This window comes from Heterodontus francisci, chromosome 2, assembly GCF_036365525.1.
Source record: "Heterodontus francisci isolate sHetFra1 chromosome 2, sHetFra1.hap1, whole genome shotgun sequence".
NCBI classification, from domain to species: Eukaryota; Metazoa; Chordata; class Chondrichthyes; order Heterodontiformes; family Heterodontidae; genus Heterodontus; species Heterodontus francisci.
Genome location: NC_090372.1, coordinates 57,205,481 through 57,230,778, shown reverse-complemented (window position 1 = coordinate 57,230,778; position 25,298 = coordinate 57,205,481). Strand labels below are relative to the sequence as shown.

Below are 25,298 nucleotides of genomic sequence, written 5' to 3'. Positions count from 1 at the left end.
CTGAACCCGGGTCGCTGGAGCTGTGAGGCTGCGGTGCTAGCCACTGTGCCGCCCTGTGACGACGCCAAGGCCATACCTTGTTGCCTCTTTGGTCAAGATGTAACCCGTGTCCACATATCCATTTCATTCTTCCACTGGTCATATGTTCACACTCAAGAGAACATCAGAGGGTAATCGTACCCTGATAATTCAGACTTGCTTTCTGCCATAATTTCCACAATAGCCCGTGAGATTTTAGTCTTCTATGTTTAAAAAAAAATTCCTAATTTCCAACCTTCAGCTTTAGGCAACCATCCTCTGCTACCATGTTAAACTCCAGAAAGCTTGTTATGGAAGGATAATGCTAAACACTATTTTACTCCGTTTCATATTTATTGTACAGAGTAAAAGGATTACAAACATATAGCTCCTCACTCAAAACCCTCCACCAGTCTCAGTAAGAGTGTGATTGTAAGTGCTCAAGTAAAACCCCAATTAACACCCTCTGCCTGCATGTAATTAAACAATTGATACACAATTAACAGATTAATAGTAAACTGGTGCTAAAAGTTTTGACAGTAATATTTGCACTTTTGTAGTTTAAGACAATATAAAAAAACAGCAAAGAATGACTAAAAGATTGATAAGGAACATAAAATTAGAGTACGAGAGAAAGCTAGCTAGAAATATAAGGACAGATAGTAAGAGTTTCTATAGATATTTAAAAAAGAAAAGAGCTAACAAAGTAAGTGTTGGTCCTATAGAAAGTGCGTTTGGGAATTAGTAATGGAATATAAGGAGATGGTAGATGAATTGAACAGATATTTTACATCGGTCTTCACTATTGAGGATACAAGTAACATCCCAGTATTAGCTGTAAGTCAGGAAATGGAAGGGAGGGAGGAACTCAAGAAAATTACAATCACCGGGGAAGTGGTACTGAACAAATTGTTGTAGCTGTGGGCTGACAAGTCCCCGGGTCCTGATGGACTTCATGTTAGGGTGTTAAAAGAAGTGACAAGTGAGATAGGTGATGCGTTAGTTCTAATTTCCCAAAATTCCCTAGATTCGGGGAAGGTTCTGTTAGATTGGAAAATAGTGAATGTAACTCCTTTATTCAAAAAGGGAGGGAGATAGAAAGCAGGAAACTACGGGCCAGTTAGCTTAACGTCTGTCTTGGGGAAAATGTCAGAAGTTATTATTAAAGATGTTATAGCAGGGCATTTAGAAACATTCAAGGTAATCAGGCAGAGTCAACATGGTTTTGTGAAAGGGAAATCATGTTTAACCAATTTATTGGAGTTCTTTGAGGGAGTTACATGTGCTGTGGATAAAGGGGAACCGGTGGATGCATTGTGCTTAGATTTTCAGAAGGTATCTGATAAGGTTATTGCAGAAACTAAAAGCTCATGGTCTAGGTGATAACATATTTGCATGGATAGAAGACTGGCTAGCTAACAGGAAACAGAGAGTAGGCATAAATGGATCATTTTTTGGTTGGCAAGATGTAACGAATGGTGTGCCACAGGGATCTGTGCTGGGTCCTCAACTTTTTGCCATTTATATCAATGACTTGGATGAAGCGACCGAAGGTATGGTTGCTAAATTTGCTGATGACACAAAGATAGGTAGGAAAGTAAGTTGTGAAGAGGCCATAAGGAGGCTACAAAGGGATATAGATAGGTTAAGTGAGTGGGCGAATGGAGTATAATGTGGGAAAGTGTGAAATTATCCACTTTGGCAGGAAGAATAAAAAAGAAGCATATTATCTAAATGGTGAGAGATTGCAGAGCTCTGAGATGCAGAGGGATCTGGGTGTCCTAGTGCATGAATCGCAAAAGGTTAGTATGCAGGTACAGCACGTAATTAGGAAAGCTAATAGAATGTTATTGTTTATCGCGAGGGGAATTGAATACAAAAGTAGAGCGATTATGCTTCAGCTATAAAGGGCATTGGTGAGACCACATCTGGAGTACTGTGTGCAGTACTGGTCTCCTTATCTAAGGAAGGATGGAATGCATTGGAGGCAGTACAGAGAAAGTTTACTAGACTAATACCTGGAATGGGTGGGCTGTCTTATGAAGAAAGATTGGACAGGTTAGGCTTGTATCCACTGGAATTTAGAAAAGTAAGAGGTGACTTGATTGAAACATATAAGATCCTGAGGGGTCTTGACAGGGCGAATGTGGAAAGGATGTTTCCCCTTGTGGGAGAATCTAGAACTAGGGCTCACTATTTAAAAATAAGGGGTCGCCCATTTAAGACAGAGATGAGGAGAAATTTTTTCTCTGAGGGTCGTAAGTCTTTGGAATTCTCTTCCTCAAAAGGCGGTGGAAGCAGAGACTTTGAAAAGTTTTAAGGCAGAGGTAGATAGATCCTTAATGAGCAAGGGGGTGGAAGGTTATCGGGGGTAGGTGGAAATGTGGAGTAATCAGTTCAGCCGTGAACTTATTGAATGGTGGAACAGGCACGAGGGGCCGAATGGCCTACTCCTGCTCCTAATTCGTATGTTCGTATTGCCTACCCCTAATTGCCCTTGAGAAGGTGGTGGTGAGCTGCCTTCTTGAACTGTTGAAGTCCTTGGGGTGTAGGTACACCGACAGTGCTGTTAGGAAGGGAGTTCCAGGATTTTGACCCAGCAACTGTGAAGGAACGGCGATACAGTTCCAAGTCAGGCTGGTGTGACTTGGAGGGGAACTTGCAGGTGGTGGTGTTCCTATGCATCTGCTGTCCTGTCCTTCTGGGTGGTAGAGGTTGCAGGTTTGGAAGGTGGTCAAAGCATAACCTGAATGGAGTATAAGTGAACAAGTTATTGATAAGTTAGTGTCACTTGTTTGAAGCAGCCATTCACTGTTCCATCACTTTGCTGATAAACAGGTGGAGTTAATATGGTGGTAATTGGTCAGGTTAGATTTGTCTTGCTTGTGATGGGACACACCTGGACAATCTTTCACATTTTCAGTGTAATAAACTAGAATAGCTTGGCAAGAGGAAACAGTTAGTTCTGATACTGAATTCTTCTGTACTGCAGCCGAGATGTTGTCAGGGCCCAGAGCCTTTGCTGTGCCCAGTGCATTCTTTTGTTTTAGACCACTCAGCATCATAAAGAATTGGCTGGACACTAGAATAATGGGGCCCTTGGGATTTGATTCACTTAATTTTTTGTTCTGCCATGAGAGATCCCAATGCCATCACCAGTACTTAATCTTGCTGCTTTAGATCTTTGTGGTAAGATCAAACCTCTCAAAATTGCTCCTTCCACTTGTAAAAGATGAGTATTTTGATTGCATAAGACTCCATCAAGGTGCTAAAGATAAAAGCAAGAAAAGATGTTTTTATATTGTGCCTTTCATGTTTTTGGGGTTTCCCAAAATGCTTAACATACAATTAATTGCTCCTGAAGTATAAGCCACTGTTTTGTATACAGCTACCAATCTGTGTATGAAAATGAGATGACCAGTTAATTTATGTTGGTTGAGGAGTGAATGTTGGTCAGGACACTGGGAAAAACGCTCTTGCATCTATCAACAAGTAGTTAATGATTCAGTTTAATAGATCAGTCAACATATGGCATCTCTAACAAAGAAGCACTGCACTGAATACTCAATTCCTGGAGGAGTACTTGATATATTCGTTCATTTATGTATAATTTATGTATCTAATATACATTAAATCTTGATTTATATTTTCTTTAATTTTCCATTCACAACTGCTACAGAGCATTCTACTGTTGAACCTGGTGTGGCTATTTTGGAATATTGTACCAGAGAGTGGAAAGGAAACACAGAAAAAGCACGACTGATGAAAAAGGTAGACAACTTTACTTCTGGTGTTTTAAATTTTGTTTCTAAGTTCCTATAAGGTTTAGATTAGCTATGGAAAAAAGCAATCCGGAATACAAAGAACAAAGAACAGTACAGCACAGGAACAGGCCATTCGACCCTCCGAGCCTATGCCAATCTTGATGCCTGTCTAAACTAAAACCTTCTGCACTTCCGGGGTCCATATCCCTCTATTCCCATCCTACTCATGTATTTGTCAAGATGCCTCTTAAACGTCGCTATCGTACCTGCTTCCACCACCTCCCCCGGCAGCAAGTTCCAGGCACTCGCCACCCTCTATGTAAAAAAAACTTGCCTCACACATCCCCTCTAAACTTTGCCCCTTGCACCTTAAACCTATGTCCCCTTGTAACTGATTCTTCCACCCTGGGAAAAAGCTTCTGACTATCCACTCTGTCCATGCCACTCATAACTTTGTAAACCTCTATCATGTAGCCCCTCCACCTCTGTTGTTCCAGAGAAAACAATCCGAGTTTATCCAACCTCTCCTCATAGCTAATGCCCTCCAGACCAGGCAACATCCTGGTAAACCTCTTCTGTACCCTCTCCAAAGCCTCCACATCCTTCTGGTAGTGTGAAAATAATTAATTATTTAATTGGAGGAGGGCCAATTTCAATGGGGTGTTAAATTGGAATCAAAGATTGGCAGGCAAAACTGTAACAGACCAATGGGCTGCCTTTAAAGAGGAGATGGTTTGGGTACAGTTGAGCTACATTCCCATAAGGAATATAGGACAAACAAAGCCAGAGCTCCCTGGATGACAAAAGAGATAGAGAGCATACTGAAGCAAATAAAGGATGCATATAATAGATGTCAGGTTGATAATACAAGTGAGAACCAGCTGAAATAGAAAGTTCAGAGGGGAAGTAAAAAAAGAAATAAGAAGCAAAAAGAGTAAGACGAGTTTGACAGCTAACATAAAAGGGAATCCAAATGTCTTCCATAGGCATATAAATAATAAATGGGTGGTAAAAGGAAGAGTGGGGCTGATTAGGAACCAAAAAGAAGATTTACACATACAGACAGAAGGGCATGGCTGATGGACTAAATGAGTACTTTGCATCTGTCTTTACCAAGGAAGAAGATGCTACAGAAGTCATAGTGAAAGAGGAGGTAGTTGAGATACTGGATGGGCTAAAACTTGATAAAGAGGAGGTATTAGAAAGGCTGACCGTACTTAAAGTTGATGAGTCACCAGGACCAGATAAGATGCATCTGATAAGATGAAATTTAATGCAGAGAAATGTGAAGTGATACATTTTGGTAGGAAGAATGAGGAGAGGGAATAAAAAATAAAGGATTCAATTCTAAATCGGGTGCATGAATTGGAAGTATATATGCACAAAATTATTGACGGCAGGGCAGGTTGAGAAAGTGGTAAATAAGACATACGGAATCCTGTGCTTTATAAACAGTGGTATAGAGTACAAAAGCAAGGAGATTATCGTGAACTTTTATAATACGCTGGATCGGCCTCAACTGGAGTATTGTGTCCAATTCTGGGTACCACACTTTTGGAAGGGTGTGAAGGAATTGGAGCGGGTGCAGAAAGGTTTTACAAGACTGGTACCAGAGATGAGGGCCTTCAGTTACGTGGATAGATTGGAGAAGCTGGGGCTGTTCTCCTTAGATAAGAGAAAGTTGAGAGAAGAATTGATAGAGGTGTCTAAAATCATGAGGCGCCTGGACATGGGGAGAAACTGCTCCCATTGGTGGAAGGGTTAAGAACCGGAGGACACTGATTTAAGGTGAATAACAAAAGAGCCAAAGATGACATGAGGAAAAACCTTTTTATGCAGCGAGTGGTTAGGATCTGGAATACACTGCCTGAAAGTGTGGAGGCAGATTCAATCATGGCTTTCAAACGGGTATTGGATAATTATATGAAGGGAAAATTTGCAGGACTATGGGGAAAAGGTGGGGGAGTGGGACGAGCTGACTTGCCCTTGCAGAGAACTGGCATGGACACAATGGGCCGAATGGCCTGCTTCTGTGCTATATCCATTTTATGATTTTGTGATTTGTTCTTGTATTTTAATGTGGGCTGAGGTCCATGTAAGATACAAAAGGCTTGCTTACTTGCATAAATACTGCATAATAACAAATTGGAATCAAAAAGTAATTCAATGTGTGGACATCATTTTGAGATGTTTTTACATAAAGTGCTACATAATGCATCCTTTTTTATATTGGTGTTTCAATTTGTATTCTGGAATTGCGGCACCTGTTTTTTCTAAAATTTTAAGGACTTCGATCATATCATCCCTCATTCTTCTATACTCCAGGGAATACAAGCCTAATTTATGCAACCTGTCCTCAAGGTAACCCTCTAAGTCCGGTAACATTCTGGTGAGTCTGTGCTGCACCTCCCTTCAAGGCCAATATATCCATCATGAGGTGTGGTACCCAAACCTGAATGCGGTACTCCAGATGGAGTAAAGCTGACCAAAGCTCTATATAATTGATGCATAAATTCCTCCCCTTTTATATTCCATCCATTGCCGAAATTCCATGGTCTCTCCTCTCCCTATCCATGTAACCTCCTCCAACCTTCAGCTCTGTGCTCCTTCAGTTCTGCACAACCTGATTTTTAATTGCTGCACCAGAGAAAGCTGTGCGTTTAGCTGCCTACGCCCTGAGCTCTGGAATTCCCTCCTAAATCTCTCTACCTCTCCTCGGATGGTGATGACAAACACGAGGGGACATAGCTTTAAGTTGAGGGGTGATAGATATAGGACAGATGTTAGAGGTAGTTTCTTTACTCAGAGAGTAGAAGGGGCGTGGATCGCCCTGCCTGCAACAGTAGTGGACTCGCCAACTTTAAGGGCATTTAAGTGGTCATTGGATAGACATATGGATGAAAATGGAATAGTGTAGGTCAGATGGTTTCACAGGTCGGCGCAACATCGAGGGCCGAAGGGCCTGTACTGCGCTGTAATGTTCTATGTTCCTTTAAGATGCTGCTTAAAACCTACCTCTTTGACCAAACATTTGGTCATCGGTATTATAATGCTCTGTCAAATTTTGTTTGATAATGCTCCTGTGAAGCGCTTTGGGCATTTTACTATGTTAAAGGTGCTGTATGAATACAAGTTGTTAAACTTTGAAAATTTTCTTGGAAGTCTATATACACTACTTCATAAACTTTTCCACAATCCACTTGGAGTGTTATGATGCAGAATGCATTGATTTTTTTGTGATCATAGCAGAGAGTACACTCATGTGCTGCACCATAGTTGGGGAAATTCCACAATGTCCCTATAGAATGGTGGTCCAAGTGTATTGAGTGTATTTTCTCTGGTGCATGCTTGCTGTTATATTGCTTAAAGGTTAATGTAGTTTTTTAGGATTCTCCAATGGCTTTGGGTTCAGTGGACTTATAGTTCTCTGAGGTCTGGTAGATGTATGTATTCTTGCTATGAACCAGTAACTTTGCAATGTTTCCTAGTGGTCTTGCTAATCAACTCTTGAGTAACCTATTATCTAGTGCAAATTTATTTTTCAAAACCTGGAGGAAACCTAAAGTTAAAAAAAAAAATTGCTATGAATGTTGATGTAAACCTGTGGAATTTTCCTCTTGGACTACTGTAGTGAAAATTTTACAAAATATTTGAGAATGCTGTAAATGTAGCTTTTCTTTTAACAGGCGTATGAAGCTGTATGTCAAACTTTCAGTTCTGTAAGAAGAGTTCGGGGGGATAATTATTGTGCTCTAAGAGCCACACTGTTTCAAGCATTGAGTAATGTTGAACTTCTTCCCTGCCTGCAACAGGATGACCTTGTCCAGGTATACCTTTCTGTGTGCACTTATTATTCAGTCGGTTGGCCTAGAGGTACGTTTTTCATATTCAAATCTGGATTTGTGAATTCAAATTATAGTTCTGCATCTACGGCTTGTGTGCATATCATATAAATGATATATTTGTGGTGGGTGGGGGTGGTGGTCTTTGTGTTGAGGCAAGAATAAGATTGGAGCTAGCTTTAGATTTATGGTAACAAAAACAAATGTGCTGGAAATACTCAGGTCTGGCAGCATCTGGGAAGAGAGAAACAGATAACAGGCAGGATTCGGAGGCGGGTGGGAGGCCAGCAGGCATGTCAGTTCCGCGGTTCCATCCCACCTCAAGGCCATTTTTGTGGAGGCAGGAGGGGGATGCGGCAGGGCTACCTGCCCGTGTATGGCAGTTAGCTGATATGGCTCATTAAGTGCTAACTGAGGCCAATTAATGGAGGCTGACTGGGAATTTTCAGTCAGCCTCCAGATTCCCACAGACGGCGGGGGCCACTTTAAATGCCTGGAGCCAGCCTCTCGGTGGCAGCCAGGGGGCCAGCACTCCAGGCAGGCCCAGAGGCCCTCCCTGCCTGCCTGGGAACAGGAGCAGCCACAGACAACTCTGTAAAGGGGCTCCCCCTCCTCCCCACCATCCCCAATAATGGTACAAAAACAAGAAATGCTGGAATCACTCAGCAGGTCTGGCAGCATCTGTGGAAAGAGAAGCAGAGTTAACGTTTCGGGTCAGTGACCCTTCTTTGACCCAATAATGCTATCCTGGCTGCAAGATGCATTTTTATTTTAAATTTTAAAAATGTTGGAGAGTGGGTACCTCCATTTTGAAGTCCCCTCTCCCTTACTTACCCTCCTCTGCACCCTGCTGCTCCTTTCCAGCTTGAAAACCTCTGGCCCGCCAGCTTTGAGAGCCCATCGCCAGGCCAATTAAGGGGGCGGCCCCAGAAACATCACAATGAGTGACTGTTTTCCATCGGGGCTGGGTTTGGGACCCAGAAACTGTCCCGAACACACTTCCCCGTCCCGGAGGGAAAATTCTGCCCAAGTTTCAGGTTAATGACCTTTCATCAGTTCTAACGTTAACTCTGTTTCTCTCTCCACAGGTGCTGCCAGACCTCCTGAGTATTTCAAGCATTTTCTGTTATTATTTCCAACTTTTCAGATTTCCAGCATATGTAGTATTTTGCTTTCTTATTGGCTTTACAGTCCCCTGTCCTGGACTAATAGTTGCAGTAGATCGCATATTGTATGAAAGTGCTGCTGTTTTTAAATGAAGGAGGAAGAAATGCAAATTTGGGATCATGGTACCGGTAATTGCACAAATTGTTCTCCCATTTGAAATGGCGTAATGGCTTCTGTGTGTGAAAGGGCGCAGAGGAACGTGAATTATACCGTCTGTAGTTTGTAATGTGGGAGCAGATTTTGGAAGGGTGTAGGGACAGAGAAGGTACGCTGCCAAAACTTCCTTGGTCCTACTGTTGCAATCCTGTCATAAATTTGGTAGGGGTGCAATAAAAGAACTGGAAATTGGGTCAGGACTGTGTCTTTTGCCAGTTTCCAAGGGACCTTGTTTAGGACTTGAGCCTTTGTTCACTCCAAAGAAAATCACCCATGTCAGAGGGAATTTCCAGGCTGGGAGTTTCTTTGTTTGCAACTTGGGAAACTTGTAATGAGTCAGTACAGTAACTGAAAGCAAATGCACTGGCCTGTGGTGTACACAAACCTCATTTTGATCCAGGCCTGAAGAATTTTGAGTCTGCTACAAATTTCTTTAAACCCATATACAGGACGCTCTTGAGGTAATAAGGCATCATTCCAGGGTAGGTGTAAAGATGTGCATTGGATTTTGGGGTGTTGTGCTGAATCCGTTATAACATCTGCCAACAAATGGATCTCATAATATTTGAGGTAGTCAGAGTGGGATTATGGCTCAGTGGTAGTATTCTCAACTCCTGAATCAGGAATTTAAGCCCCAGTCTAGATAGTCTTGCAAATTAGTTCCCTAACTGATGGGGTGGTCCTGGCTGAATGAGCAGTGAAAAGCTTATGATAATCTGTAGTAGCAAGTTGTATGGTTATATCTGGCTCAATTCTAGTATTCTGTCTCTAAGCATTGGCTCTGGCAGCCTGTACCTAAGCTCTCTGTACCTAGCAACACCTGCACTTGCCAGCAGTAACTTGTTCGGGAGTCTCTTCAGCATGCCGATGGATTTCCCCGCAATCTGGAAATGAGCGAAGATCACTCCTGATAATGGGGAATTTGATGGTGGATAGACAATGTTCCTTATTCCGCAGTTTTCACTAATGATGCAAGATATTTGAAGTGGAACAACCTTTGAGCTCAGCTGCCCAATGTTTACAGTGGTGGGATCACTAGTTGCCAATCAATTCTTGTTTGCTAAAAGTATTTACTGCCCTCAGGACCAATGGCACTGTGTTTTTTCTTCTGTCTCCCGATAGCTTTTTGTGGGGTATGAGTTAGACATTAAAGTATTGAGATTGAGCACATGATAGTCATATGAGACTATGGCTCTACTGTTCCAACAAGTTGAGAAATTGTCCTTAGTCCTCAAGAAAACCATTACTTACTCTCACCAGGCTATTCCCCCGGCATGGCCCTTATTCCCACTCCCTTAAGTCCAAGGGACGCAGACTTGAACGGATATGGAAGACAATTGTTTTAGACAGTCTCTGCCACAGAAAGCACAATTGGAATCTGCTCTCATCTGCTAAAACTGCTCACTTTTGCAGGATCATCCTAGACTGCAAAGATAACACAGCTCGCCCACATGTTTTCTCGACTGCAAATTGTCTTAAAACCCTCTGCCCTGTCTCCACCACTGTCACCTCCAACAATGTGTGAGGAGTTCATGGACTTCTTTGTCACTAAGATTGACCATCTGATCAGCTGCCTTTTGCTGCTTCCCTCCTTTCCACTAACACATCAGACCAAATTTCCTCTAAAGATCCCCCCTGCCCTAGCCCTGAACTCGCACCTTTCTCTAGTTTCTCTCCAGTCTACCCTCATGCCCTCTCTCAGCTCATCTTGTACATGAGACCCACATGCTGCTCCCTCAACTATTCCCGCTAAACTGCTGACCACCCAACATCCCTGCCTGATATTGTTCACGGTTCTCTCTCTTCAGGTACTGTACCTCTCTCCTTTTAAATCTGCTGTTATCACCTCTCTCTTCAAAAACACCAACCCATGACCCCACCTCCCTTTCCTCTCCAAAATCCTTGAATGTGTTTTTACCTCCCAAATCTGTGTCCATCTTTTTCTGAACTCCATATTTGAGTCCCTCCAAACAGGATTCCACCCCTGCTACAGTACTGAAACGGCTTTTTATCAAAGTCACTCGTGGGATATGGGTGCCGCTGGCGAGGCCAGCATTTATTGTTCATCCCTAATTGCCCTTGAGAAAGTGGTGGTCAGCTGACTTCTTGAACCACTGAAATCCTTGGTGAATAGGTACACCAGCAGTGCTGTTAGGAAGGGAGTTCCAGGATTTTGACCCAGCGACAGTGAAGGAACGACGATATAGTTCCAAGTCAGGATGGTGTGTGGCTTGGAGGGAAACTTGCAGGTGGTGGTGTTCCCATGCATCTGCTGCCCTTGTCCTTCTAGTTGGTAGAGGTCATGGGTTTGGAAGGAGCTGTCTAAGGAGCCATGGTGAGTTGCTGCTGTAGTTGGTACGCACTGCTGCCACTGGGTGGCGGTGGTGAAGGGAGTGAATGTTGAAGGTGGTTGATGGGGTGCCAATCAAGCGGGCTGCTTTGTCCTAGATGGTGTTGAGCTTCTTGAGTGTTGTTGGGGCTGTAGTCATACAGGCAAGTGGAGAGTATTCCGTGAAACTCCTGACTTGTGGGGAATCAGGAGATAAGTTACTCTCCACAGAATTCCTAGCCTCTGACCTGCTCTTGCAGTCACAGCATTTATGTGGCTGGTCCAGTTCAGTTTCTGATCATTGGTAACTCCCAGGATGTTGATCGTGGGGAATTCAGCGATGGTAATGCCATTGAACATCAATCGAAGATGGTTAGATTCTCTCTTGTTTGAGATGGTCATTGCCTGGCATTTGTGAGGCATGAATGTCACTTGCCACTTATCAGCCCAAGCCTGGATGTTATCTGGATATGAGCTGCTTCAGTATCTGAGGAACCGCAAATGGTGCTGAACAGTGTGAAATAATCAGCGAACATTCCCACTTCTGACCTTATGATGGGGGGAAGGTCATTGATGAAGCAGCTGAAGATGGTTGGACGCTCTCCTGTGGAACTCCTGTCGTGATGTCCTGAGACTAAGGTGATTGACTTCCAACCACCACAACCAGCGGAGAGGTTTCCCCCATATTCCTATTGACTCCAGTTTTGTTGGGGCTCCTTGATGCCATACTCGGTCAAACGCTGCCTTTATGTCGAGGGCAGTCACTCTCACCTCACCTCTGGAGTTCAGCTCTTTTGTCCGTGTTTGGACCAAGGCTGTAAAGAGGGCAGGAGTTGAGTGGCCGAGGCAGATCTCAAACTGTGTGTCAGTGAGTAGGTTATTGCTGCGTAAGTTTTGCTTGATAGCACTGTCAACGGCCCTTCCATTACCTTGCTGATGATCGAGAGTAGACTGATAGGACGGTAATTGGCTGCATTGGATTTGTCCTGCTTTTTGTGGACAGGACATACCTGGGCAATTTTCCACATTGCTGGGTAGATGCTAGTGTTGTCGGGGTGTGGCTAGTTCGGGAGCATTAGTCTTCAGTACTATTGCTGGAGTGTTGTCAGGGCCCATAGCCTTTGCAGTATCCAGTGTGGTGGTCACTCCTACCGATACGGTCATGGACAGATGCATCTGCGACAGGTAGATTGGTGAGGACGAGGACAAGCCCTTTCGGACGTGGCCAGCTTGGTCAGTGGTGGTGCAAGGTGATGGTCTGCTGTGCTGTCCATAACTTGGCCCTCCAGTGACGTGTGGACTTGAGACCATAACATAAACAATTGGGAGCAGGGGTAGGCCAATCAGCCCTTCAAGTCTGCTCCATCATTCAATGAGATCGTGGCTGATTTTATGCCAGTTTGTTTTGTTGAATGATAATTTTCTTTGGTGCACTGACTGAAGATTTGAATCTTTTTTTTGAAGAAATCTAAGAAGAATTTTTAAAACCGGATGAATGCTGGCAGCTTAAGGTGATCACCTAGTTTGCTACACTGTATCCTATATTGCAAAGGACTGTGAGGAGGGTGACGAAATGTCTGTGCATTTCCCAGCAAGGACCAAGACGCAGGAAGCTTAAAGGAACTACCTGTTCTTTTCAGCAAGCAGCGAAATGCTGCTAACTACTATGTTTGAATCACTGACTGACTGGCATGTGACAAGCCCCTCCCCATCTGTAGTTTTAAGCTGGTGTTTTTCTCTGCAGCAGAGGAGAAGCAACTGGACTCTGACATGAGCAGACCCTAAGTGGAGTGTCTCTCTCTCTCTCTCTCTCTCTGTCTGTGTCTCTGTCCCTCTCTCTGCTGACCACCTTTGCATACTCCAGCTGTAATCCGAAACCCCGTTGGAGGAACTCATCCGCATCGCTATCTCCAAGAGAGTCACTGAACCAGTCATCTACCTCTTCAAGCTATAAACCTCAGGACCGCTGAATTCAGCTAGAAGCCAGCAAGTCACCAAACTCCACAGACTGTGTACTTTTTTTATGGACTTTAACTGAACTAATCTACCTTTCCCCACTCTGTAACCTATTTGTGTATGTGTAAACCTCTAGTATGTGTGTAAGAGTGAAAGTTGGCACATTGTTTATTTTACAGACAAATATTATTTAACGAAAGGAAGAAAAGACTTAAGAGCATAGGAACAGGAGGAGGCCATTTAGCCCCTCAAGCCTGTTCTGCAATTCGATGAGATCTTGGCTTTTTAAAATTCGTTCATGGGATGTGGGCGTCGCTGGCTAGGCCAGCATTTATTGCCCATCCCTATTTGCCCTTGATTCTGAGAGGGCATTTCAGAGTCAACCACATTGTGACCTAACTGTGACCTGATCTGTGACCTAACTCCATACACGCACCTTTACCCCATATCCCTTAATACCTTTGGTTAACAAAAATCTATCAATCTTAGTTTTAAAATTAACAATTGATCCAGCATCAAATGTAGTTTGTGGAAAAGAGTTCCAAACTTCCACAACCCTTTGTGTGTAGATGTGTTTCCTAACTTCACTCAGAATCACACAGAATTGAAGAAGTTTGGACTCTTTTCCTTGGAGAAGAGAAGGCTGAGAGGTGATTTGATAGAGGTATTCAAAATCATGAGGGGTCTGGACAGAGTAGATAGACAGAAACTGTTTCCACTCGTGAAAGAATCGAGAACGAGGGGGGCACAGATTTAGAGTAATGGGTAAGAGAAGCAAAAGCATCATGAGGAAAAACCTTTTCACGCAGCGAGTGGTTGGGGTCTGGAGTGTGATGGAGGTGGGTTCGGTTGAAGCATTCAAAAGGGAAATAGACTGTTTTATGAAAGGGCAGAAGATGCAGTGTTACGGGGAGAAGGCAGGGGAACGGAACTGAGTGAATTGTTCTTTCGGAGAGCCAGTGCGGACACGATGGGCCAAATGGCCTCCTTCTGCACTGTAACAATTCTGTGATTCTGATTAGTCGGTTTAGGTACAATAAAGTTAACCTCTTCCTTTGTTAACTTAAGAAAACCTGTCCGATTGGTTCTTGTTATGATCATAGCAGTACATCCACTTTAAAAAAGAATTATACCTGTTGTGGTCAAACAAGGAGAGGGAAAAGAGGTAAGCCCTTTGACATCTCCTCATTTGACCGTAACACTGATCTTCTACATCAACACTTTTTTTCCTGTGCTATCCCGATAACCCTTGATGTTTTTAAGATGTAGAAATCTATCAATCTCAGTCTTGAACATAGTCACCGACTGTGCCTCCACAGCCCACTGGGGCAGAGGATTCCAAAGATTCACCACCCTCTGAGTAAAGAATTTCCTCCTCATCTCAGTCCTAAATGGCCTGCCCCTTATTCTGAGACTGTGCCCCCAGGTTTTGGCCTCCCCAGCCAGGGGAAATATCCTTCCTACATCAAGCCTGTCTGTATGTTTTAATGTGATCACCTCTCATTCTTCTAAACTCCAGGGAATAAAGGCCCAGTCTATTTAATCTTTCCTCATAGGACAGTGCCTCTGTCCCAGGAATTAGTTAGGTGAACCTTTGTTGCACTCCCTCTATGGTAATTATATCTTTCCTTAGGTAAGGAGACCAAAACTGCATATAATACTCCAGTTGTGGCCTCACCAAGGCTGTATATAATTGCAGTAAGACGTCTTTACTTCTGTACCCTAATCCTCTTATAATGAAGGCCAACATACCTTCTTAATTAAAAGCAAAATACTGCGGATGCTGGAAATCTGAAACAAAAACAAGAAATGCTGGAGTCACTCAGCAGGTCTGGCAACTCTGCTTCTCTTTCCACAGATGCTAACGTTTCGGGTCAGTTCCGAAGAAGGGTCACTGACCCGAAACGTTAACTCTGCTTCTCTTTCCACAGATGCTGCCAGACCTGTTGAGTGACTCCAGCATTTCTTGTTTTTGTTTCATACCTTAATTGTTTGCTGTACCTACATGTTGGCTTTCAGTGACTCATGAACAAGAACACCCAAGTCCCTTTGAAATTCAACACTTCTCAGCCTCGCACCATTTAAGAAATACTCTATATTTCTGTTTTTCCTCCCAAAGTGGATAACTTCACATTTCTCCACATTGTGTTCCATCTGCCAAATTTTTGCCCACTCGCTTAGCCTCTCCAAATTCCCATGCTGCATCTTTGCATTCTCCTCACAACTCACACTTCCAGCTAGTTTTGTGTCATCTGCAAACTTGGAAATATTACATTTAATCCCTGCATCCAAATCATTGATATATAGGTTGTGAATAGATGGGGCCCCAGCACTGATCCTTGCAGCACCCCATTAGTCACAGCCTGCCTATCTGAAAATGACCCATTTATTCCTACTCTCTGTTTTCTGTCCATTATCCAGTTCTCAATCCATGCCAGTATATTCCCCCCCAATCCCACGTGTTGTCATATAAGGTGCCGTACATTACCACGCCTGTTTGGCCTATAAACAACTCCTACCTTGCTGCTTCTTGCTGTTTCTTAGCTCATCCCAAACTGATTCTACGTCATGATCTTCCAATCTAAGATCCTCTCTCACAAATATACTGATCTCACCCTTTATTAACTACCCCACTTCCTTTTCCTTTTTGTCTATCCTTCCTAAATGTTGAATACCCTTGGACGTTCAGTTTCCAGCCTTGGTCACCCTGTGCAGCCACGTCTCTGTAACGGCAATTAGATCATACCTGTTTACTTCCATTTGTGCCGACAATTCATCTACCTTGTTGCAAATGCTCTGTGCATTCAGATAGAGTGCCTTTAATTCTGTCTTTTTATTATTTTCGCAACCTCTAGCCTTATCTGCTGGCTCACTCTTAAGTTTGTACTCTATCCCTTCTTGCCACATTCAGATTATTAATTTCCTTGTTGCTGCCTTGCTATCTTGCTTTGTCCTCTCTCTTTAATTTATCACATCGTCCCTCACTTGTTCCCTCGCCCCCACTATTCAGTTTAAAGCCCTCATTACCGCCTGAGTTATACGACTTGCCAGAACACTGGTTCCAGCATGGTTCAGGTGAAGACCTTCTCAGTGGTACAGCTCCCACCTACCCACTACTGGTGCCAGTGCTACATGAATCGACACCCCTTTCTCCCACACCAATCTTTGAGCCATGCATTTAACTCTCTAATCTTATTTACCCTACTCTAATTTTCACATGGATCTCTGGATTATTACCTTTGAGGTTCTGCTTTTTAATTTAGCCCCTAGCTGCTCATACTCTCTGAGTAGAACTTCTTTCCTAGTCCTACCTATGTCATTGGTACCTAGGTGGACCATGACAATTGGATCCTCCCCCTCTCACTGCAAGTTCCTCTCCAGCCCAGAGCAGATATCCTGAACCCTAAAGGCCTGCTACCCGACCCGGACCCGACGGCATTTGTCGGGGTCGGGTCGGGCCCCTCTTCCGGGTCCGGCTTTCAGGCTCAGGTCAGGTTGGGTTGGGCCGGCCACACACGGTAAGTGCTCTGCCGGTAAGTATTGAAATGAAAAAACTTACCTGAGCTGAGAGTCCGGGACAAAACTGAGTCTGTGCAATGAGCAAGTGACATCATTATGATGTGATCACGCACATGCTGCAGCTTCCTGCAGGTACCGAGTCGGAAGGTAAGTAAAGGGATCGTCGGGTCGGGCTCGGGTCAGCTTGAGTCGGGGTTGGGCTTGGGGCAAAATTGGAGGGACTCAGCCCGGATCGGGCTTGGGTCCGCTGTAGATCGGTCAGGTTCTTTTTCCCAACTTAAGCAGGCCTTTACTGAACCCTGGCACCGGGCAGTCAACACAGCCTTCTGGACTGTCGCTCTCGTTTGCAGAGAGCTGTGTCTATGCCCCCGACTACACTGTCCCATATCACCACTACATTCCTATGAATTTCCCTTCGCTGGAATGTCTTCCTGTACCATGGCGCTATGGTCAGTTTGCTGATCCACCCTGCAGCCCCTGCTTTTGTCCATACAAGCTGCAAGAGCTTTGAATCTGATGGATAATTGCAAGGGTTGAAGCTCGTCCACTTCTACCTTTTTGATCGCCATACCTGCCTCACTCGCAGTCACACCCTCCTGTCCCTGACCAAATTAGACAGTCCTATCCTAAGCGGTGTGACTGCCTCCTGGAACTGTCCAGGTAACTTTCCCCCTCCCTGTTGTGTCGCAGTATCTGCAGCTTGGCCTCCAGCTCAATGACTCTGAGCTGAAGTTCCTCCAGCTGCAGACACCTACTGCAGATATGTTTGCCTTGGATCACATAGGTGTCCCCAAGCTCCTACATTCTGCAGCTGCCACACATCATCTGCCCTGCCATCTTTATAGTGTTTAATTAATTATTTTACTGATTACATTTTAATTGATGTCTCTAGGCCTGCCCGTGCTTATATTCTTAGAATTTCAATAAATGTTCTTCTGACCCTGAATGAAATTCCCTAGTTAAGATAAATAGGAAATACGCACCAGCCAATCTAATAAGCTTTACTACTATTAATAAACTGTACTACTACTAATAAATCCTTGCAAATACTAAAATTACCCAAGCTTTGAAAGATAAATGAGAAAAATACTCACCAACCAATCAACTACCTGTTTTCCTGTGACATCACAGTTTGATTTTTCTCAGAACGTGGTCGGTCTGCTCTGGAGCCACAGACTGGTCTGCACAGCTATCTTAGGTGCTGCTGTCTGTCTCCAGGTACTCCTCTCTCCTGCTCTTTTAGGTTCTGCTGTTTGTCTCTGGGTCCTCTTCCTCTCCCGCTCTTTTAGGTGCTGCTGCCTGTCCCTGGGTCCTTCTCCTCTCCTGCTCTGTAGGCGCTGCTGTCTGTCTCCAGGTCCTCCTCCTCCTCCTCCTCTCCTGCTCTTTTAGGCGCTGCTGTCTGTCTTTGGGCCCTCCTGTCTCTTTTCTGTTTTAAACCATATTTGCAGTATCCTGTAATTATTAAGGAGAGATATCCGCACTTTTTAGAGCAGTTGTTCAGGCCAGAATTGCAATTTGAACCAAAGCAATAGAGAGCTTTTTATTCTGTGCTAAATGGATACTTAAAACTATATTAGCTTGATCTTCACTCTTTAAAAAAAAAAACTTGATTAGCAGTGTATAAATTTTTTGTATTTATTCATGGGATTTGAGTGCAATTGGCAAGGCCAGCAGTTATTGCCCATCTCTAATTTCTCTTGATGTTTCCAGTAGAAGTAAGTGGGAAATGTTCCAATTGCCAGTACTGGTATTTCTTCACTTTGATATGCATCTAGGAAGGAGGGATGGTGAGGGAGGGAAAAAGGGAAATCTTTTTGAATGTCACTGCAAGCAAGAATTAATGTAAGTTTCCAGTTTATACCATTAGATGACTCGTCATATTGCTGTAGTTGTGAGATTGTGTAATTCATGATAAAATGGGGTTGATAGTGGAGTGAGCTGACTTGCTCATTATTATTTAATTGCAAAATACTATCTCTTTTCTAGCTTCCAGAAAAGTTGATTGCAGCAAACTATATCTGGATTAAACAGTGGTATTTTGGAGTTCAAGACGCTGGGAATGAAGATCCTGTAAAAAAGCTGACGGGATATTTGGCAGTACTGAAACAAAAGGTGTGTTTGTTGGTTTGTACAACATATATGCTCAATGTTCATTGCTAAAATTTTAACTGTCCGTCTTTTTTCTTGTTTCCATCTCTCCATCCCGCTCTTGCACACTTCAATCCAAAAAAAAATTTCAAAAGTTAATCTACAGCTCCGAAAAGCTGACTATTCACGAGTTACAGATATATTAAATATTTAAAGTAGCTGTTACAAGTTACAGTTAACTCTATTTTTATCATCAGAATATAAATCATCTAGAATTTCTGCATGGGCTCTCTCGATTTCCTCAGTAATTTTGGCAGGAGATTGTTGGAAACCCTGGTGAAATGGCTGTTTATGCCATTTATCTGTGGTTTCTGCTGAAAATAATGGGAGATCTGGAAAACTCCCATGGAAATTCTACTCCAGTGAGTAGAAATGAGTATAGTGCTGCTATTAATATCGGATTAATTGAACCAGTTAAATCAGCTATGGCAACAACAGGCACCAATTGGTGGAAATGCTAATCTCTCTAGTCTTATAGTATGGAACACTCTAATTTAAAAGAAGGGTTAGCTGAGAATTTCTTTGGATATCTTCATCCAAATGCTGAACTGAGCCAGTGCTGAATCCATGTTCCACACCCCACACCACCAACACCCCCCCCACCCCCCACCCCCACCACATGTGAACAGATTTTTAGCATTCAAGCAGTTACACCAGAAACGTGTCAGTCATGTGGGCACTCATGATGTGCTGCAGCAAAATCTTGAGGCTGTGGTGCAAAATGAGTTTTTCAGTCCACGTTTGTTCACAGATTGCTCACTTGCTTAATGTCAACCTTGACAATAAATCCAGAATAAGATTCAGCACCCAAAATTTTAATTTTGTTTTTTGTTTTGGGGAAAAAAGCAACCCAGTCCACAAAATAGTTCTTGCTCTATTAATGCTGCTAAGCTGTTGAGATGCAGCGGTAGCCAAATGGTGGGAAAGCAAGTGCTGTAATTTTTCGAATATAATACCTCCCCAAATATATAGGGGCGGCGCAGTGGTTAGCACCGCAGCCTCACAGCTCCAGCGACCCGGGTTCAGTTCTGGGTACTGCCTGTGTGGAGTTTGCAAGTTCTCCCTGTGACCGCGTGGGTTTTCGCCGGGTGCTCCAGTTTCCTCCCGCAGCCAAAGACTTGCAGGTTGATCGGTAAATTGGCCATTGTAAATTGCCCCTAGTGTAGGTAGGTGGTAGGAGAATGGTGGGGATGTGATAGGGAATATGGGATTATTGTAGGATTAAGTATAAATGGGTGGTTGTTGGTCGGCACAGACTCGGTGGGCCGAAGGGCCTGTTTCAGTGCTGTATCTCTAAATAAATAAATAACCAAACAAACTCCGATTTCCATGAACGAAGAGTTAAAATTGCCGTATCACCATGTACAATACGCATCTGGACCTCTGCAATTCTGCGGTCCAAACGTCATTATTCCCTGGGGCACGACAGGCCAGTTGCAAGTAATGGACATCAGATGTGGCAAGGCTGATGGGGGTCTGAGAGTTTCACGTTCTTGGAGGATTCCTGCACTGCGTCTCTCTCTTACATGTTTTATTCTATAATATACCAACTAACATACCTGGACCATGAGTATCAATATAGTCACCCCATAAAAGGTTTTGGATGACATCCACTGCTTAAGATACCTTTGGTGGATTTAAGTCTTGCAATCCGCATATTGTTTGCCTTGGAGGAGGAGTACCACCAAGCTTATCTTGAAAGAAATGATATGGGATGCACCGTTTAACCCTCTTGCAGACAGCAATTTTCCTTTGTAGTCTCCCTTTTGTTTCCTTGTGAGAGTTTCCAGCCTTCTACCCTTATATAGTCTCAGGCAGGGAGACAGATCCTCTGTGGGCCTAATAAAAGGATCCAAATCTTTGCTGGCGAAAGATAGTCAGTCCCAAACAGGATCGACTGCATTTCCAGTGAGGCTCACTTACTGTCTGCAAAAAAGCCCACTTTGATTTGTTACCATGTATAATACACACTATAACTTTTTAGGAGAAAATTGCATATTGTATTCAGAAAATAATGGTAATTGGAGAGCAATAGAAGTAAGTAAGGTCCAGAAAAGGCTCGATTTCTGTATTGCATTGTGGACCTTATTTGCCTCTATTGCTAACCTGCTTCTTGAAATTCCTGCTGCTGGCAAGGGAGGAAATAAGCTGATTTCGGGTCTGCAAATGCAGAAAGTGTCGGAGGAGTGCCGGGTGCCATTGTGAAACACTGAATGTTGGTATGTTGAGACCCACGAAACTAACACTTTATGCTAATTTGTCACACATAGTTCTTACTCATCTGTCAACAAATTAATTGTCTTTCCCCCTCATCAAACTCTTGGCTCCTTTTTAAAAAATGCCCTTTCTTGAACTTTTACTTGTTCCTATTATCAGGAACAATTCAATTGCCAGGTTTTGTAATGTGTTGGAGGAAGAAAAGATTGTGTCTACATTTTTTTGTCCCCCCAAGAACTAGTCAGCTTCCCGCAATTTGCAGTGCATGTAAATTGTACACTGAGCTCCAGGTAAAAATAATCATTGTAGAATACTTTGTGCCACAGAATGGTGGGATGTGTGCTTTATTTTCCATTGACAGGAAAGGAAAAGCCAAAGCAATCATAGGAACAGAAGTAGGCCACTCAACCCCTCAAGTCTGTTCTGCCATTCCATTAGATCATGGCTGATTTGTATCTTAACTCAATTTACCCACCTTGGTTCTGTAACCCTTAATATCCTTGCCTACCAAAGATCCATCAGTCTCAGTTTGGAACCTTTCGATGTTTTTTATAATTTTGTGGGATGTGGGCATCGCTGGCAAGGCCAGCATTTGCTGACATCCCTAATTGCCCTTGACAACTGAGTGGCTTGTTAGGCCATTTCAGAGTGCAGTTAAGAGTCAAACAAATTGCTGAGAGTCTGGAGTCACAGGTAGGCCAGATCAGGTAAGGACAGCAAATTTACTTTCCTAAAAGTTGTTAGTGAACCAGATGAATTTTTGCAACAATCAATGATAGTTTCATGGCACCATTACTGAGACTAGCTTTCAATTCCAGATTTTTATTACTTGATTGAATTTAAATTCCACCAGCTGCCATGGTGGGATATAAACCCATGTCCCCAGGGCTGGGCCTTTGGATTACTAGACCTACTGACCTTGATTGAGTTTATTTTATGAGATCATAAGAAATAGGAACAGGAATCGACCATTCGGCCCCTCAGTCCTGCTACGCCATTCAATAAGATCATGGCTGATTTGATTGTGGCCTTAATTCTGCTTTCCTGCTGCCACCTGCCCCCCCACCCCCTTCAATAACACTGAACCCTTGTAGATCATGAGGCAACAGGAAGGGGCAATGGGCTAATTTAGTTGATGTAGTGTACATGAACACCCTAAAGGTTTAAAAAAAATTTTTTTTTTATTTGTTCATGGGATGTGGGCATTGCTGGCTAGGCCAGCATTTATTGCCCATCCCTAATTGCCCTTGAGAAGGTGGTGGTGAGCGGCCTTTGTGAACAACTGCAGTCCTTGAGATGTAAGTACACCAACAGTACTGTTAGTAGGGAATTTCAGGATTGACCCAGCGACAGTGAAGGAATGGCGATATAGTTCCAAGTCAGAATGGTGTGTGGCTTGGAGGGGAACTTGCAGGTGCTGGTGTTCCCATGTATCTGCTGTCCTTGTCGTTCTAGATGGTAGTGGTCGCAGGTTTGGAAGGTGCTGTTGGAGCTTTGGTGAGTTGCTGCAGTGCATCTTACAGATGGTACACACTGCTGCCACTGTGCGTCTGTGGTGAAGGGAGTGAACGTTGAAGGTGTTCGATGGGGTGCTAATCAAGTGTGCTGCTTTGTCCTGGATGGTGTCGAGCTTCTTGAGTGTTGTTGGAGCTGCACTCATCCAGGCAAATGGAGAGTATTCCATGAAACTCCTGACTTGTGCCTTGTAGATGGTGGACAGGAATTGGGGAGTCAGGAGGTAGATTACTGCAGAATACCCAGCCTCTGACCTACTCTTGTAGCCACAGCATTTATGTGGCTGGTCCAGTTCAGTTTCTAGTCAGTGGTAACTGCCAGGATGTTGATTGTGGGGGTTCAGCAATGGTAATGCCATTGAACATCAAAGGGAGATGGTTAGGTTCTTTCTTACTTGAGATGGCCATTGCCTGGCACTTGTGTGACGCGAATGTTACCTGCCACTTATCAGCCCTAGCCTGGATGTTGTCCAGCTCTTGCTGCATCTGGACATGAGCTGCTTCAGTATTTGAGGAGTCATGAATGGTGCTGAACATTGTGCAATCATCAGCAAACATTCTCACTTCTGACCTTTATGATGGTGGGAAGGTCATTGATGAAGCAGCTGAAGATGGTTGGGCCTAGGACACTACCCTGAGGAACTCCTGCAGTGATGTCCTGGGACTAGGATGATTGACCTCCGACAACCACAACCATCTTCCTTTGTGCTAGGTGTGACTCCAGCCAGTAGAGAGTTTTCCCCCTGATTCCCATTGACTCCAGTTTTGCTAGGACTCCTTGATGCCATACTCATTCAAATCCTGCCTTTATGTCAAGTGCAGTCACTCTTACCTCACCGCTGTATTTCAGCTCTTTTGTTCCTGTTTGGATCAGAGCTGAGTGGCCCTGGAAGAACCTAAACTGAGCGTCAGTGAGCAGTTTATTGCTGAGCAAGTGCTGCTTGATAGCACAGTCAATGACCCCTTCCATCACTTTGCTGATGATCAAGAGTAGACTGATAGGGTGGTAATTGACTGGCTTGGATTTGTCCTGCTTTTTGTGTACAGGACATATCTGGGCAATTTTCCACATTGCCAGGTAGATGCCAGTGTTGTAACTGTACTGGAACAGCTTGGCTAGGGGCGCGGCAAGTTCTGGAGCACAAGTCTTCGGTACTATTGCCGGAATGTTGTCAGGGCCCATAGCCTTTGCAGTATCCAGTGTCTTCAGTCGTTTCTTGATGTCACATGGAGTGAATCGAATTGGCTGAAGACTGGGGACCTCAGGAAGGAGGCCGAGATGGATCATCCACTTGGCATTCTGGCTGAAGATGGATGCAAATGCTTCAGCCTTGTCTTTTACACTGATGTGCTGGGCTCCCCCATCATTGAGGATGGGGACATTTGTGGAGCCTCCTCCTCCTGTTAGTTGTTTAATTGTGCACCACCATTCACGACTGGATGTGGCAGGACTGCAGAGCTTAGATCTGATCCGTTAGTTGTGGGATCGCTAGCTCTGTCTGTTGCATGCTGTTTACGCTATTTGGCATGCAAGTAGTCCTGTGTTGTAGCTTCACTAGGCTGACGCCTCATTTTTAGGTATGCCTGTTGCTGTTCCTGGCATGCCTTCCTGCACTCTTCATTGAACCAGGGTCAGTCCCCCGGCTTTTTGGTAATGATAGAGTGGGGGATATGCCGGGCCATCAGGTTACAGATTGTGGTTGAATACAGTTCTGCTGCTGCTGATAGCCCACAGTGCCTTGTGGATGCCCAGTTTTGAGTTGCTAGATATGTTTGAAATATGTTCCATTTAGCATGGTGGTAGAGCCACCAATATGATGGTGGGTACCCTCAATGTGAAGACCGGACTTTGTCTCCACAAGGACTTATGGTGGTTACTCCTACCAATACTGTTATGGACGGATGCATCTGCGACAAGTAGATTGGTGAGGATGAGGTCAAGTAGGTTTATCCCTTCTTGTTGGTACCCTGCGCCCCGAGCCAAGCTGTTCTAGTACAGCTACAACACTGGTATCTACCTGGCAATGTGGAAAATTTCCCAGGTATGTCCTGTTCACAAAAAGCAGGGTCTGATTGGCCAGGTTGGATTTGTCCCATCAGTCTACTCTCGATCTTCAGCAGACCTAGTCTATCAGCTATGTCCTTGTGTTTGATTAAGCACCACATATTCGGCTTGACAGCCAAGTTAAAGGCCATGGAATAAAAGGGACAGTAGCAGCATGGATACGAAGTTGGCTCCCTGACAGGAAACGGAGCAGTGTGAACGTTTGTTTTTTGGACTGGAGGACTGTATACAGTGGGGATCCCGAGGGGTTGCTACTGGACCACTGCTTTTCTTGATGTATGTTAATGACCTAGACTTGGCTGTGCAGGACACAATTTCAACATTTGCGAATGACAAAACCTGGACTGTGAGGAGGACAGAGATAGACTTCAAAAGGACATAGACAGCCTGGTAGAATGGACTGATGTGGCAGATAAAATTTAATGCAAAGAAGTGTGAAGTGAAGTAAGAGATGAAGAATGAGCAGAGGTAATATATAATAGAGGGTACAATTCTAAAGGGGGTGCAGGAGCAGAGGGACCTGGGGCTGTATGTGCACAAATTGTTGAAGGTGGCGTTGAGAAAGCGGTTAATAAAAGGCATACGGGATTGTGGTCTTTATAA

The 25,298-nt window shown here is 43.9% G+C and overlaps 1 protein-coding gene across 10 annotated transcripts in view; it reads left to right on the top strand.

Moving 5' to 3' along the window:
- LOC137384444 (nestin-like) overlaps positions 1-25,298 on the top strand; it is a 125,167-nt gene that overhangs the window by 65,988 nt on the left and 33,881 nt on the right. For all 10 annotated transcript variants that reach the window (XR_010977590.1, XR_010977591.1, XM_068058515.1 and 7 more), the window contains 3 exons: positions 3,698-3,789; positions 7,469-7,609; positions 18,738-18,863. Coding sequence is in view for 8 of the 10 variants with exons in the window: in XM_068058515.1 (XP_067914616.1) it covers positions 3,698-3,789; positions 7,469-7,609; positions 18,738-18,863 (359 nt within the window). In the remaining 2 variants the exon portion in view is untranslated. The remainder of the gene's footprint in view (positions 1-3,697; positions 3,790-7,468; positions 7,610-18,737; positions 18,864-25,298) is intronic.